Source organism: Cebus imitator, unplaced genomic scaffold (genome assembly GCF_001604975.1).
Source record: "Cebus imitator isolate Cc_AM_T3 unplaced genomic scaffold, Cebus_imitator-1.0 Scaffold57, whole genome shotgun sequence".
NCBI classification, from domain to species: domain Eukaryota; kingdom Metazoa; phylum Chordata; class Mammalia; order Primates; family Cebidae; genus Cebus; species Cebus imitator.
The window spans coordinates 1,033,886-1,051,058 of NW_016107372.1; the positions used below are offsets into that span (position 1 = coordinate 1,033,886).

The following is a 17,173-nucleotide window of genomic DNA, read 5'->3' on the forward strand; positions in this document are numbered from 1 at the left end:
TTTTTATAAAGACAGGGTTTCACCGTATTGGCCAGGCTGGTCTTGAACTCCTGACCTCAGGTGATTCACCGGCCTCGGCCTCCCAAAGTGCTGAGATTACAGGCGTAAGCCACCACGCCCTCCTGCTTTTAATTCTTTCATTTGCTCAGTCGTTCATTTAACAAGCACTCATGTAGTGCTTATATGTCCCAGGCCCTGTGCTCGGCGGTGTGAATATAACTAACCTGTTCTCTGGCCTCCCTTCATTGGTAGTCTCTGGGGACCCTGGTCCAGGTGTTTCAGGACATTTCCTGGTGCTGTAATATTAGCTCCCTTCTTGCAGGCTTCAGAGAGTCCTTCCTTTGTTCCCTGGTTCTGGGCCACCCCGGGGAAGTCTGTCTATTCCCTCTACCACGTCCTCTCTCTTTGGGAAGCACTCATCCTTCCAGACTCAATTTGGCCAAAACTCTGCTTTTTTCTAGCCCCATCTTTTTTTTTTTTCAGATCAACTTTTAAAATTATTATTATTGTACTTTAACTTCTAGGGTACATGTGCAGAACGTCCAGGTTTGTTACATAGGCATACATGTGCCATAGTGGTTTGCTGTACCCATTAACCTGTCATCTACATTAGATATTAAATATTTCTCCTAATGCTCTCCCTCCCCTAATCCCTTACCGCTCAACAGGCCCCTGTGTGTGATGTTCTCCTCCTTGTGTCCATGTGTTCTCTTTGTTCAACTCCCACTTATGAGTGAGAACATGCAGTGTTTGGTTTTCAGTTCTTGTGTTAATTTGCTGAGAATGATGGTTTCCAACTTTATCCATGTCCCTGCAAAAGACATGAGCTCATTCTTTTTTATGACTGCATAGTATTCCATGCTGTATATGTGCCACATTGTCTTTATCCAGTCTATCATTGATGAACATTTGGGTTTGTTCCACGTCTTTGCTGTTGTGAATAGTGCCACAATAAGCATACATGTTTGTGTGTCTTTATAGTAGAATGATTTATAATCCTTTGGATATATACCCAGTAATGGGATTACTGGGCCAAATGGTATTTCTAGTTCTATATCCTTGAGGAATTGCCACACTGTCTTCCACAATGGTTGAAATAATTTACACTCCCACCAACAGTGTAAAAGTGTTCCTATTTCTCCACATCCTCTCCAGCATCTGTTGTTTCATGAATTTTTAATGATCGCCATTCTAACTGGTGTAGCATGGTATCTCATTGTGGTTTGGATTTGCATTTCTGTAATGACCAGTGAAGATGAGCTTTTTTTCATATGTTTGTTGGCCACATAAATGTCTTCTTTTGAGAAATGTATGTTCATACCCTTCACCCACTTTTTGATAGGGTTATTATTATTATTATTTTTTGTAATTTTGTTTAAGTTTTTTGTAGATTCTGGATATAAGTCCTTTGTCAGATGGATAGATTGCAAAATTTTTCTCCCATTCTGTAGGTTGCCTGTTCACTCTGATGATAGTTTCTTTTGCTGTGCAGAAACTCTTTAGTTTAATTATATCCCATTTGTCCATTTTGGCTTTTGTTGCCATTACTTTTGATGTTTTAGTCATTAAGTCTTTGCTCATGCTTATGTTCTGAATGGTATTGCCTAGGTTTTCTTCTAGGATTTTTATGGTTTCAGGTTTGATGTTTAAGTCCTTAATCCATCTTGAGTTAATTTTTGCATAAGGTCTAAGGAAGGGGTCCAGTTTCAGTTTTCTGCATATGGCTAGCCAGTTTTCCCAACACAATTTATTAGATAGAAATCCTTTCCCCATTGCTTGTTTTTGCCAGATTTGTCAAAGATAAGAGGGGTGTAGATGTGTGGTGTTATTTCTGAGGCCTCTGTTCTGTTCCACTGATTTATATATCTGTTTTGGTACCAGTACCATGCTGTTTTGGTTACTATGGCCTTAAAGTATAGTTTGAAGTCAGGCAGCGTGATGCCTCCAGCTTTGTTATTTTTGCTTAGGATTGTCTTGGCTATGTGGGCCCTTTTTTAGTTCCATATGAAATTTAAAGTAGTTTTTTTCTAATATTGTGAAGAAAGTCAATGGTAGCTTGATGGAGATAGCATTAAATCTATAAATTACTTTGGGCAGTATGACCATTTTCACCATTTTCACAATATTGATTCTTCCTATGCATAAGCATGAAGTGCTTTTCCATTTGTTTGAGTCCTCTTTTATTTCCTTGATCAGTGGTTTGTAGTTCTTCTTGAAAAAGGTCCTTCACATCCCTTTTAAGTTGTATTACTAGGTATTTAATTCTCTTTGTAGCAATTGTGAATGGGAGTTCACTCATGATTTGGCTCTTTGTTTGTTTATTATTGGTGTATAGGAATGCTTGTGATTTTTGCACATTGATTTTGTATCCTGAGACTTTGCTGAAGTTGCTTATCAGCTTAAGGAGATTTGGGGCTGAGATGAGGGTTTTCTAGCCCCATCTTTAAGGCTTTTGGGCTTCTCTTTTGCCTACAGGCATGGCATCTCTCTAGGATCTTAGTTCTTCTAAGGAAACTAGTTTGTTTCTTCTGTAAGATACTTATAATTCACAGAGACATTTCTATTATGGAATTTGTATTGAGATAAGATTTCACTCCTCTCTGATCATCTTGTTGGATGATTAGTTATGATTTACAATTTTTCTACTGCACCATCTTCCTTAAAACCTGAGATACTCATCACCTATAGGATTTCAGTAGTTTTGTGTTATTTTCTTTCTTGACTACCTCAGAGGAAGAAACAAGCAACACCAAATCACAAGCCACTGAGATTCAGAGTGACTGAAGGGCGAAGAGTTTCCCACTGAATTATAAGAACACGCGGGTGCTTCATTCATGTGATCATGAGGTGGGGTTCCTGGTCACTTGCTTGCAGACTCTAATTAATTCTTTTCTTTGTTCAGTGCTCCTCTTTTCCCAGAAAAGTGCTGGAAAAGAAACACCAAAAATGCCCAGCTTTCTGCCAAGCTGTAAACAAGGTAATAATGTCTAGATAAAAGCTTTGTTTTCTGATCTTCTAAGAAGAAAAGGAGACAGGTAACTGAGCTCTGAGGAAAGACCACACTGATGGAGGTGGTGGCAGAGGTGGATGACGGTCACTTTGTGTTGATTCCAAAGTGACGTGACTCCAGCTGGAATCCAAGAATACTCTCAAGAGGTGGCAAAAAGAGGCTTTCTGCCCAGTAGCCTGGAGGCTGGAATGAGGATCTGAGTGTGAATTGTAAGTTTGTAGGAGACCTTCAGTGAGAAGCTGTGAAGGGTAAGAAGGATGCACCTATGGCCAACAACGTCAAAGAAGATACTCTTGGTGATGCCAGAAGGGGCTGATTTAAACGTGGCATGTTGTTCAGGAGAAGGAATATTCAAACAGAAAGGTAGTCATGCAGAGAGACACAAAGAGGAAGTGATGCAGATGCAGAGAACAGTATGTAGGTATTCTGAGAGAGAGAGAGAGAGAGAGGAAGAAGGAGGGGAAATGAAAGACGGTAAGCAATAAAAATAACCGTGTTGTTAACAGCTCACTGTGATCGAACACCTACTCCATGGCAGCTGTGGGTTTAGTGCTCATGGCTGCAATTGGAGATTAGTATTATTTATGTGTCCATTTTGCAGATTAGGAAACTGAAATCCAGAAGGACAATGTATGGGGTTGCCTAGCGTCAGTTGAGCAAAGATGAATCCAGAGCCTGTGTTGTTGTTTTTGGAGGGAAGGAGGTAAAATTCAGATGTTAACCATTTAAAAAGTGTGCAATTCAGTGACATTTAGTATATTCACAATGTTGTACAACCATCACCTCTCTCTAGTTTCAAAATGGTTTAATTACCCCAAAAGGAAACTCTGTGCCCTTTAACCAAGCATCTAATTTCCCTCTTCTCGGAATCCCTGGCAATCAGTAATCTACTTTCCACCTCTATAAATTTGCCTACTCTGAAGAATTCATGTAAATGGAATCACACAATATGTGGCCTTCTGTGTCTGGGCTTCTTTCACTTAACAAGATGTTTTCAGGTTTTATCCATGTGGTGACATGAATTAGAATCTCAGTTCCTTTTGATGACTGAATACTATTCCATCACATGGCTATACCACATTTTGTTTATTCATTCATCAGTGAGTGATGAGCTGTTTCCATCTTCCAGCTATTGGGGTAGAAGTCACATTCTTCTTGTTGCCCAGGGAATCTAATGGAAAAGATAGAAACAGAAACATGGAACAAAAATGGGGAAATAGATGCAGAAAAAAAGATCTAGAGAAAAGACTACAAAGAGTGGGAGGAAGTGGAGCGACTCAAACTCTGAGTCCTCAGGGAAAGGCCAATGAGAAAGTGTGAACAGATGTGGAGAGGGAGAGTATGATATAAAAGGGGGTGGGAACGAGGCAACTAGGACTTCACAGGAACTGAGCTAAGGGCCCTGGGCAGAGCAGCTCTGGGGACAAAGGCAGATTCACTCTACCGTCGTCGGTTACCTGAGTGTCCATGAAGGACACTTAGCAAGGTCGTCTGGCCAAGGCCCTCTCAGCCCAGGGTGCAGTGACCCAGTCCTCCACTCCTGGGGCTGGAGTCTGTCTTTAAGAATCAGGCAGGGTTGGGCATGGTGGCTCATATTGGTAATCCCAGCACTTTGGGAGGCTGAGGTGGGCAGATCACTTGAGGCCAGGAGTTCGAGACCAGCCTTGCCAACATGGCGAAACCCCATCTCTACAAAAAAATACAAAAATTAGTCAGGCATGGTGACATATGCCTGAAGTCACAGCTACTTCTCCCAAGTAACTAAGACCATAGACATGTACCACCACACCCAGCTAATTTTTAATTTTTTGTAGAGATAGGGTCTTACCATATTGCCCAGGCTGGCCTTGAACTCCTGGGCTCAAGTGATCCTCCCACCTCAGCCTCCCAAAGTGCTGGGATTATACCACACCTGGCTGTGAAGACCCTTTTCAAAGCCTGACCTGGTTGTGCTCAGATTCTTCATCTTCTGTTGGTCTGTTCCTGTTGACTGTGCTGTGATCCTCTGCTGTTCTTGCCCCATTCTGGAATGTGCTGGGGGTAAGGGAAGAAAGGGTTGCCTCTTTGTGTTTATGATTACCCCAAAGTTTTAGTGTTTGTATCTGCAGTATCTCCAGGTTCCGGATTTAAATAACAAGTCCTTTTCCTCCAGGTTTCCTGGGAGGGCTTCTTCCTCCCACACCCCTTACACACACTTGCCGCTGGTTCCGGCTGGTGCTGAGCCTGCTCGTTTTACCCATGTGTCTGCTTCACCATTTTCTGCCTGTGTCTGCTTGAATCTGGCTGTTGCCTTGGTGCTTTGAGCATACATCCAGTGATGGCCCGCGCTGTGGTGGCGGGAGGCATGTTCCTTCTGTGGGACGGACTATCTTCCCTGTTGGGTCCTTCACATAGGACCATGGCACCACTGTGCCTCACACTCCCTCACCCTTCATCCCTGGGGCAGGCAGCTAGGAGCTACCTTTCAGATACCAGATGAGCCTCTTCAAAAGCTCTTTTGTACTTTTGTGCCACAACTAGTCACTGTTTCTAGATTCTCAGTCATCTTCTTGTTTACATTTTTCCTAATGTTCCTCATCATTAGACCATATAGTCCATAACAGATTTTATTTCTTTGTTCAGTGTTTCATGATCACTTTTTCTGAAATGAATGACATAGAGGAAGTATAAGAGAACTCTCGGAACTGTGGAAGGTCATTCTGATGCCATTGATAATTGGGACCTATGATTGGAGAGGATATTTGATTAATTTCTGAATGCATTTAAATAAAAACTTTAGGTTTTGATTTATGACATCACAGTGTCATATTCATAAAATCATAATGTCACCTAGGGGCCATCTGATCTGGAACCAGAACAGAAACCTCTGAGCCTGTCTGGGATGTGAAGTCAACATGTATAAAGCTAGAACATTCTATCTTTGGCCCAGGTGATGCTCTTGGAACACAGCAGGCAAACACATGCAGTCAAGTAGGTAAGGCTGATGACGGCCAGGTGTTTGCATGGGTGACTAGTGGTAGGCATCTGTAGCACACACAGAAAGGGGAAGGCAGTGCTGTGTCACTTGATCAATATCTAAAAAAGAGATCCCAAGGACTCCTGAATGACAGTAGAAGGATAGATCGGTGTCCACTGCAGGCAGACAGTGACATAATGGAAAGAAAGATATGTCTTTTAGTTGCTGTGAGGAAGACAAGGTGAAAAAAACACAAAGAGACAGAGGGAACAGGACTGGAGCCTGATCTGTAGGTTGGAAGAGATGTAGGAGAGAGGTGAGAAGGGAAAAACAGAGAATGAGGAACATGTACTCCTGCAACACTGCTGGAGAGGAGAGAGAGGCAGATGCACTGGGAGATAAGAGAGAAGCTGGCGAAGTCCACGATGCAGAAATGCCTTCCTAGGGCAGAAGCCTGGGGTTTGGATCCTGGTGGAAGGCTGAGCAGGAGACAGAGAGCGAGAGAGCAACGTCTGACAAGAGGGGAAGAGGCAGAGCTGGGCTTGGCTGGATCCTCGGAGAGGGACATCGCCTCCCCAGTAGCAGTTCCCTTCTGCTCCCAACCACAGAGCTCAGTGTGGTCACATCTCCCGGCCACGGGATCTGGTCTCACATTCTGTGTTCTTTCTACTCAGTGCCTAGGGAACACAAAGTTCTCCAAGTAAAAAGGGAGAGAGGGTCAGAAGAGATGCCCAGCGGACTGCCATGTGGTAGGCAACGTACTGCAATTGAATCCCGCCCTTTAAGTTACCTGATTAGATCATGGGGTGGAGGGAGGAAGGGCTTCTCTTCCTCCCACCCCTCCCTCCCTCCCCCATAGGAGCCCAGCCTCTGGCTGCTTTTGAATTTGTGAGGGAGGCAAGCAGGACGAGGCATGTGATGTGCCCCGCCTTACCATTGTCAGAGGTTCTCACTGGCGGGAGCCTGAGAGTAAGTGCCCTAAGTCTTCCAGGCAGGAGACAAAGGAGGGCTGAATGCCTCCCTGAAGCATGGCACCCTGGGTGGAGAACCTGACAGCATGAGTATGGAAAAGGTGGATGATTGGGTCATGGAATAGCAAGTTTCAGCAGTGAGTCCAGTTTTACCTAAGTGGACATGACATCCAGGCTTTCCCAGGTTGGTGGAGGATTGACAGGGAGACTTTTTGTCCTGCTTGCTAGAAGTTGCCACAAGATCAGACAAACAACGTGTATGACTATCAGATTTGCAATGAAGAAAGGCTATTGTAGATGACCTTCAGAATGGGGAGGGCAAGGGGAAGGGGCCCTGGTGGTACAGTTAAAGCCAAAAAAGGAATGACGTGACTTTTGAGACAAGGACAAGATATAGGAAGAAAATGCTTGGAAGAGTCGAGGCAGACAGAGCGTCAAGGTCAAGGGAAGCCTCAAAGATACAGAGACAGAGGGGAGGAAGTAAGAGACATGGCAGAGAAGAGATAAACTGAAAACTCAAACAAGGGACAGTGAGAAAAATCATACGGAGAGAGAAACATAGAGGGAAGAGTAAATACCAGGAAAAGAGAAAGTAGGGGAGAGGCATGAAGGAGCCAGGAAGAGAGAGCGAGTGTGAAGAGCAAATAAGAAATGTGGAGGTCAGTGTGGGAGGGAGAGAGGAGACATATTCTTCCATGAAACCACATCCTCCTCCGTATCCCCTTCCTCTCCTCTTCCAGAGTTCCCTTTTTGGTAAAGTGGCCATTACTGTCAAGTTTTCTCAAGCAAGAAACTCAAGAATCCTCCTGAGTTCTTCCCTCCCTCAACCCCCAAACCCCATCAGCCATCCAGCCCTGTGCACTGTACCTGTTGGCATTTGCAACCTGACCATTTTTCTCTATCCCTAATGCTGTGATGTGAATCAGATCTCTGAAAACTCTCCCATGAATGTCAGCTGCCACATCTTAAAGTTCAGGTGTGTGTGTGCTGTCTTCCTACCTACCCTCCAATGACTGGCATGACACTTGGATTTAAGTTGATCCTTTGACTGCGCTTCCAAGGCTGGGCAACGAGGACCCTTCCCATTTCTCCAGCCTCTATTCTCTCACTCCAAGAAGTCATACTGATTTCTTTTAGTTACTCAGGTTACTTTGCCCATGCTCTGTCCTCTATCTGGATCTGTTTTCTTGGCCTCTATCCTTCTCATCTCCTCCCTAATCTGGCTCCTTCCTGCTCACATGATATTTCCTCCCACAAGCCTCATCTTGTCTCTTGGACGAGCCTGTCTGTTCCAGAGCACTTCCTGCTTGCTGTGAGATAATACTCCTGCCTCGTTGCGATCATGTGCTTAGCATGTGCTCTCTCTGGACCACGGCTGTTTATTCTCACTATGTCCTTCCAACCTAGCATGAGGGTGTCTGACATATAGTAAAGGGTACGCTTCATATTTGTCAGGAAATGAAAGTACTCATATTTTTGTGCCCCAAAAACTGGACACATATTTTGGCATACGTGACATTACTGATGCATTTATATGGAAAGCTTCACAAAAAATAGTTCTAATAATTTTATTTTATTCATTTATGAGACAGAGTCTTGCTATGCTGCCCAGGCTAGAGTGCAGTGGTAGGATCTCAGCTTACTGCAAGCAACATTCCGCCACCTGGGTTCAGCAATTCTCCTGCCTCAGTCTTCCTAGTAGCTGGGATTGCAGGTGTGTGCAACCACACCTGGCTAATTTTTGCATTTTTAGTAGAGACGGAGTTTTGCCATATTGGCCAGGCTGGTCTCAAACTCCTGACCTCATGATCTGCCTGCCCCGGCCTCCCAGAATGCTGGGATTACAGGCATGAACCACCATGCCCAGCCTATTTATTTTTATGTATTTATTTTTGAGGCAGAGTCTTGCTCTGTCATCCAGGCTGGAGTGCAGATGTGCAGTCTTGGCTTACTACAACCTCCGCCTTCTGGGCTCAGTCAATTCTGCTGCCTCAGCCTCCTGAGTATCTGGGATTATAGGCATGCACCACCATGCCCAGCAATTTTTGTATTTTTAGTAGAGATGGGGTTTCGCCATGTTGGTCAGGCTGGTCTCGAACTCTCTACCTCAGATGATCTGCCCACCTTGGCCTCCCAAAGTGCTGGGATTACAGGTGTGAGCCACCGTGCCCAGTCTAAAAATTATATTTATATGTACATGTACATGTAATAAGCTACTTTTGTGGAAATAAGTATATGAATTAAGAACTTAAGGTCTTTACTAAGGATTAAGTTAATTAAATGAAGAACATAAAATTCAGCCAAGACAATTATCAGTTAGTAAATAAGAATGGCAGGTAAAGGGAAAAGAGAAAACAAAATAGAGTTCAAGGTAAAAAGATAAATACTGAGAGAAAGACAGAAAGTAAGAAACGTATCTGGAGTGACGCAGTATGAAAGGAGGTGAAATTTAGTGCCAGAGTGATCCTCTGAGGTCAAGTGGGGAGAGAGAGAGGAAGAGGGGCACCATGAGGTTGGCTTTTTTTGAGGGGGAAAGATGAAAATTCTTCAAGGATTATTATTTGTTCTAGGGGCAAAGCTATTCAGATCCAAAAATCGGGTGCAACCTAGTTTTGTGCACCTGGAAGACAAACAGATGGCAAGAACGGCGTGTAATCAAGTCCCCGAAATAATTGGTAAGGCTGGCAGAGGGTGTCTGTGATGCGGTGACACTGTGTGAGTCACAGCAGAGGTGACAGGCTGGGTGTGTGGTCAGAGTCCTACGTGGTGGCCCAGGGGAGCCTGATGAATGCTGGGAGTCTGGTGCTCAGTTCAGGGAGCTTCTGCATCACAGAAGAAAGTTGGTGGGAAAACAGAAAAGTGCAGAGAGAGCTGGGTGTGGAGGAAGCGGCTCAGAGGAGACACAGAGGGCAGGTATGTAATGCAAGAAAGCCAGGAGAGAGTGGGAGAGGCGCAAGAAGGCAAAAGAGATGCTAGAGAGAGGACATACAGAGATTGAGAAACAAAGAGGGAGAAGATGCAAGAAAGATGCAGGAGTGGAGAAATAGACAGAGACAATGGGAAGGGGAAGAAGAAAGAGGGGGTAGGGAGATAGAGAGCAAGTTACCAAAGCTGGCCAGTACGGCCATTTGTCCCCAGCCTCAGGGTCTAGTTTCAGTGACTGGAGCACCAGGACCTTGCAGGTCCAGGATTCCGCAGGGGCACTGCAACCATGCTGAGCAGGGACATTCCTTCTTGCAAGTTGCACAAGTTCCCAGGTCTTTCCTGGTGCCCCTAATTGTGGGTTTCCTGCTGTGTTGGCACCTGGGGTCCCACACTGAGACCCTAAGGGATTTTGTTCCTTTGTGCAGTGATCAGCAGTGAAGACTCTGATTCCTGTGAGGACGAAGAGCTGCTGGAAGCCTCGAGCTCAGCATCAGAGCCTGGACCTGGTGAGAAGGGCAAGGACCACTCGTGCGGTGCTCCAGGACTTCAGGCATCTTGAGTTCAGAGCACCTACTTCCTAATGCATTTCAAATGGAGTTCACTCCACAGCCATGGTCCAGTTATTCTCTGGTGCCCTTTCTCTGCTCTCACCTCTCCTGGCACTTTGGGAAATGGGGTAGGCAACTTTCATTGCATACGTATGCTCTAGTATTGGCATTAGGTTAGAAAGAAGCTAGGATATTTCTGTTGTTTTTCCCTTTCACATTGATCTGGTTTGAATTTGTGTCCCCACCCAAATCTCTTTGAGATTGAAAGACTGCCCCACTGGGTTTCAGATTTGTATGGGCTCTGTAGTCCTTTTGTTTTCACCAATTTCTCCCATTTAGAATGGGAGCATTTACCCAATGCCTGTACCCCCATTGTATCTTGAAAGTAACTAACTTGTTTTTGATTTTATAGGCTCATAGACCTAAAGAACTTACCTTGTCTCATGAGACTTTGGACTATGGACTTTTGTGTTAATGTTGAAATGAGTTAAGACTGGGGGCTGTTGACTGTTGAGAAGGGATTATTGTATTTTGCAATGTGAGAAGGACATGAAATTTGGGAGGGGCCGGGGGAGGAATAATATGGTTTGGATTTGTGTCCCTGCCCAAATCTCATGTTGAATTGTAATCCCAAGTGTTGGAGGAAATGGCTGGAGGAAGGAGATTGGATAATGGAGGAATTCCCCCTTGCTGTTTTCAAGATAGTGAGTGAGTTCTCATGAGATCTGATTTTTTAAAGCACTTCCCCCTTCACTCTTTCTCTCCTCCTTTGCTATGGTAAGGTGCACTTGCTTCCCCTTTGCCGTCCTCCATGATTGTAAGTTTCCTGAGGCCTCCTGGCTGTGCCTCCTTTACAGCCTTCATAAATTACCCAATATCAGGTAGTCCCTTTATAGCAATGCTAGAACAGACTGATACACAGGTGATCAGGCTTACTGTGGTATACTTTAAAAAATACATATTTGATCTTTGTCGAAATAGGACAAGGATCTTTGTCCTTTCTTGGCACAAAGTCCTTAAAACTCTTGGAAATTCCAGGATGATGGGGTCTTATAAGTACTAACCACTTGATTGGAAGATTTTTCCCTAAACCTCGACATTTGAGGAGAAATGAAGGGTGGAAGATTGAGGTCAATTGCCAATGACCAGTGATTTAATCAATCATGCCTATAAAATGAAACCTTGATAAAAACCTCTAAACAACAGGGTTCAGGGAGTTTCTGAATTGGTGACTGCATTTATGTATTGGGAGGTGGGAAGGAGTCTCACCTGTAGAGGGCATAAAAACTCTTTCCCTCCTTCTCTACCTTGCCCTATATTCTTCCTGAGTTCTTCCTGAGTTTTTTTTTCTCCCTGTGCAACAAAACCTTTATTAAAAGGTTCAACTGTTTACTGAAACTGGTAATTTCCAAACTTAAGTTGGGGCAAATGGCTATAGTGCAGAGTAATGCCATCACTGGGCATTGCGAATGCAAGACTGAAGAATTAACATGGATCACTTGAAGTCAGGAGTTCGAGACCAGCCTGGCCAACATGATGAAACCCCGTCTCTACTAAAAAAATACAAAAATTAGCCAGGGTTGCTGGTGCATGCCTTTAATTCCAGCTAATCAGGAGGCTGAGGTAAGAGGTGGAGGTTGCAGTGAGCCAAGATCATACCACTACACTCCAGCCTGGGTGACAGAGTGAGACTGGTCTAAAAAAAAAAAAAAAGATTTGACAGCCACCCCTCAGATGGAGGACCAGGTGCAGGATCTACTCTTTTTGGATGTTCTGGTCAGAAAGAGTGTGACCATCTTCCAGCCACTTGCCTGCAAAGATGAGCCTCTGCTGGTCAGTGGGGATGCCTTCTTTATCCTGGATCTTGGCCTTCACATTTTCCATGGTGTCACTGGGCTCCACCTCCAGGGTGATGGTCTTGCTAGTCAAGGTCTTCATGAAGATTTTCATTTTGACCTGTTAGCATTAGGAGGATACTGCGAATTGCAATTCACGTCCAGCCACCAGAATGCTCCCACAGGCTCACTCGACAAAGCCAGTCATCACTCAGTTGTGTTCTTTATAATAAAACTCTAATCATAAGTAGAATACTTTCTGAGTTCTGTGAGTCATTCCAAGGAATTATCCAACCTGAGGGAAGTCCTGTGAGCCCCCAAAGTTGTAGTCCTCTCCACAGAAATGTGGGTGGCCTGGTCACCCCATTCATAGCTGTTATCTGCAGTAGGGCAGGCTTGTGGGACTGACATCTTAGTCTGTGGGGTTAATGCCAACTCTGGGTAGTGTCAGAGTTGGCACTGACCCCAACTTTCAGAAATTTTGGTAGGCTATGTTGTATTAAATAGACCCTGAACATTTGTAATTGCTAAAATAAATGATTAAATTGAATGGTTGGATATTCAGTTGGTTTCAGGGAAGTTAAAGAACTGATTGGTATTGGAACAATATGTTTGTTGTTGGAAAAGATGCCATACATTTGGCGTCAGAAGAAAACACATACCTATTCATGTTGAGGTCCTTCATTCACGTATTGATTTCCACCCCAAACAACCCTCATCATCTAAAGATCACAAAAGAGTAATTTTTGATTGCTTGAAATGTAATATTGTCATCAAAAATTTGAAAAGACTCAAAAGACCCAAATAATAGTCTTTCTGGTAGGGGTTGTTCAGTGTACCTTGGCTTATCTACAGACTTTTTTGAAAACAATTTTGGAAATAACATGTTTTTATATCTTTACAACATTCATAAGGGGTAGGCAGGATGACTGTCATTATCTTTGTTTTATAGATGCAGAAACATAAGCACATAAATGTTTAAAGATCTTTTACAAAGTCGCACGGAGAATTCAGAATCTCAATTCAGCAGATGTCTGTTTCTTTAGAAAGAAGAGAGGGAAATAGTAATCAAACATGTTTGCAGCGCTAATTGTTAAAGGATTTATAACTTTATTATTTATTTATTATTATTTTATTTTTTTGATGGAGTTTCACTTTTGTCACCCAGGCTGGATGCAGTGGTGTGATCTTGGCTCCCTGCAAACTCTGCCTCGGGTTCAAGGGATTCTCCTGTCTCAGTCTCCCAAGTAGCTGGGATTACAGGTGCTTGTCATCACATCTGGCTAATTTTTGTATTTTTAGTGGAGACAGGGTTTCACAATGTTGGCCAGGCCGGTTTTGAACTCCTCACCTCTGGTAATCCACCCACCTCGGCCTCCCAAAGTGTTGGGATTACAGGCGTGAGCCTCCACACCCAGCCAATTTATAATTTGATTAACCAGCAACTATTTCTCTTCCATGGACTTTATGAACAAAACTAACTTGGAAATACATACTAGGTATATGATGTCAAATGAGGTAAGTTAATGTCAAAATGTACATATTTTTCACAAAAGGCTCATTTTAATTGCTTGATACATTTTTTGACAAGTAAAAAAAGCATTTTTAAAATGGGAGTTTCCACCCTGTTCCTTTGTTTTTGTTTTTGTTTTGAGATGGGGTCTTCTCTGTCGCCCAGGCTGGAGTGCTGTGGTACAAACATGGCTCACTGCCACCTTGACCTTCTGGGCTCAAGTCATCCTCCCACCTCAGCCTCCTAAAAAGTTGGGACCACAGGTGCATGCCACCACAACCAACTAATTTTTCAAATATTTGTAGATATGGGGTCTTGCTATGCTGTCCAGGCTGATCTCAAACTTCTGGGCTCAAACTATACTCCCACCTTAGCTTCCCAAAAGGTTGGGATTATAGGCCTGAGCCACTGACCCTGGGCTTCACCGTCTATTTTTAACAGATGTAGAATGTCTTGAACACTAGAAGTCTATTTGTTACATATGAAAACCATTAAAATAGGTTCTGTTCTGGGTTAAGCGTGGTTGAGTGGGATCGGGGGCAAGGAGGGAGGAGGAGAGATCCCCATACTCATGCAGGGATCCATCTCCAAACATTGCCCCAGGCAAGAAATAGAAGCAGAAGTGTGTGTGATTTTTGACGGCAAATTTCCTTAACGAGTAAGAAAGCAGTTTTCATTCAAAAAAGAGGATTCTGGGTAAGCATATGTTGTGACTTTTTTTTTTTTTGGTTTGACAATGTAGCATTTTATTTTCTGAACCCCCTACGGTGGGGGGTTGTGACTTTTTATAGCTGCAGCAAGTTCTTAGGAGAAATATTGTTTCCTGTTAACTTTGCAACTGACTTTGTATCTATTAATCCAGTCTCATGAATAACAGGGCAGATTTTCACTTTCTATTTTCTCATTTTACTTTTTATTTGTCATTGAACACATAGTGGTTTATCAAAGGGTTTTGGAAAAAACTCTGATTTTAACTTTACAACAATCATGAGATGTAAGCAGAATGAATTATTGATTTCCCTGCTTTTTTAAACTTTTGAGATGAAATCTGGCTCTTGTCCCCTAAGCTGGAGTGCAATGGCGTGATCTCAGCTCACTGCAACCTCCGCCTCACAGGTTCAAGCCATTTTCCTGCCTCAGCCTCCCAAAGAGCTGTGATTACAGGTGCCTGCCACCTGTATTTTTAGTAGAAACCGGGTTTCACCATGTTGGGTAGGCTGGTCTTGAACTTCTGACCTCAGGTGATCCTCCCACCCTTGCCTCCCAAAGTGCTGGGATTACAGGCATGAGCCACTGCACAGCCGATTGCCCTGTTTTATACATGACAAAACCAAAGCCCACAGATGCTTAAGGTGACTTTTCCCTTGTCTTTTTACAATGCCAAATAGGGACTCAGAGAAAGAGTCGGAATTACCATCTTTGATTTCTAGAATTCATTTTTATAGTTGTCACTTTCCTTAAAAGGTAGAGATACACAGAGAGAAATGATCATCACATGATTTTGTATGATTTCAATCCTGATTGTGAATCATGTGAAATGTCAAGTTCAACCATTTTTAATATATACATTCCTGTTTTCCTCTCACTGCTTTATAGTTACCTGGTTGTTGGGGAGAAATCTCTGAAAATGCATGTTAGGAAAAGAAGTATGTCCAAATTAGAATTGTCGGTATACAAATAAAATTTCTACAAAACATTAAATCTGATTGTTTGTGAAATCATTCACAAGTAAAACAAAGAATTCTAGAGTCCAGATTAATATTTTATATTAGGGCAGGCTATGTTATATTAAATAGAACCTGAACGTTTGTAATTGCTAAAATAAATAAAAGTTAATTTTTGCTTTCTGAACGATCTACAGTGTTCTGGGTCATGAGTGGAGTTGGGGGGGCATTGGGAGAGAGGAGAAGGGCCTGTGACCCCCATAGTTGTTCAGATACCTGGGATGCTGGAGGCTTTTAACATTTGAACAGTTATCTTTCAAGATGATCCCGGGTGGGAAAAAGAAGAGTCAGAAGAGACGTGTAGAGGCAAGTAGGAAAGGTAAGAAGCAGAATGGCAGTGAGGTGTAGGAACATGGCGAGCGGGATGACAAAGCTGAACTGCCCATGGTAGGTAAAGCTTTCTCTGTCTCTGGCAACAGTGCTGCTGCCACATTAACCTCTGCTGGTGAGATGCATCTGAGAGTCACACCAGGGTGGTGTCAGGTGGGCCTGGTCTTACCCCTGAGTTCCTGGAGCTTCTCAGGTGCCCCCTAATCTCTTGTTATGTGATTTCCTTTTATGTTGGCTCCTTGAGCACCACTAAAACCTCCAAGGGACTTTATTTCCCTGTTTAGAGTTCAGTAGGAGTTCCTCTGCAAGTGACTAACAGAGTCATAGGAAACCTCTAGCTCAGCACCAAGAAGTGGTCCAGGGAAGGAAGATGCCAAATGGCCACAAACAGGACTTGAAATTAGCACTACTGTTTCCTGATTAATTTTACTCTGATTGCAATTCTTATTATCTGGGTATCTTAGTGTTTTGTTTTGTTTTGTTTTGTTTTGTTTTGTTTTTGTTTTTGTTTTCCTTTCCTGCTGCTATAAAAGAATACCTGAGACTAGGTAATTTGTAAAGAAAAGAAATTTATTTCTCAATACTGGAGGCTGGCTGAGTTCAATATCAAGCTGCTGGCATCTGGTGAGGGTCTTCTTGCTATGTCATCTCATAGCGGAAGGCAGAAGGGGAAGATAATGTGAAAGAGAAAGGAGAAGTGGGCGGAAACTGTGCTATTATCAGGAACCCACTCTCAACTCAAGGATAACTAACCTACTCCCAGGATAATGGAATTAGTCCATTCATGAAAACAGAGCCTTGTGACCCAATTACTTCTTAAAGGTTCCAATCCTCAACACTGTTGCGGATTAAGATATGTTGAGATTAAGTTTCCAACACATGAACTTTGGGGAACACAGTCAAACCACAGCACTAGGTATTTGAGGGAAATAATAAACAATAAATCACTTTAAACTCATGTTCAACAGAATGATTTCTTTTGTCATTTAGTCACACCCTTGAAAAGTCCTCAAAAGGTAGCTGAAATTACTACCTGGAATTTACAGAAAGAAATGTTTTACACGAATCACTTTCAGACAGATATATTAGTTTTGATATGTCATCATACGATAATTTTAATAATAATTTTAAAATTTGTTTTGCCTTTTAAAAAACACATTTTTTGGACATATAACATACATACCAGAAAGGATACAAACCATGAGCATATGGAATAATCATCACACAATGAACAAACCCATGCTACCAATACAGAAATCAGGATAGAAACCGATCACCCCAGAAGCCACCCTGCGGCCCCTCCAACCACCAGACTCACCCTCCTTTCCAAAGACAAAAACACTATCCTGACTCTCAGCAAC

The 17,173-nt window shown here is 43.1% G+C and overlaps 1 protein-coding gene across 4 annotated transcripts in view; it reads left to right on the forward strand.

Moving 5' to 3' along the window:
- The window catches only part of LOC108304763 (nuclear body protein SP140-like protein), a 39,146-nt gene extending 27,163 nt beyond the window's left edge, over positions 1–11,983 (forward strand). For all 4 annotated transcript variants that reach the window (XM_017529055.2, XM_037738724.1, XM_037738723.1 and 1 more), the window contains exons 4-6: positions 2,903–2,977; positions 9,508–9,612; positions 10,288–11,983. In XM_017529055.2, coding sequence (XP_017384544.1) covers positions 2,903–2,977; positions 9,508–9,612; positions 10,288–10,421 — 314 coding nt within the window. In that variant the 3' untranslated portion in view covers positions 10,422–11,983. The remainder of the gene's footprint in view (positions 1–2,902; positions 2,978–9,507; positions 9,613–10,287) is intronic.
- The last annotated feature ends 5,190 nt before the right edge of the window (positions 11,984–17,173 follow it).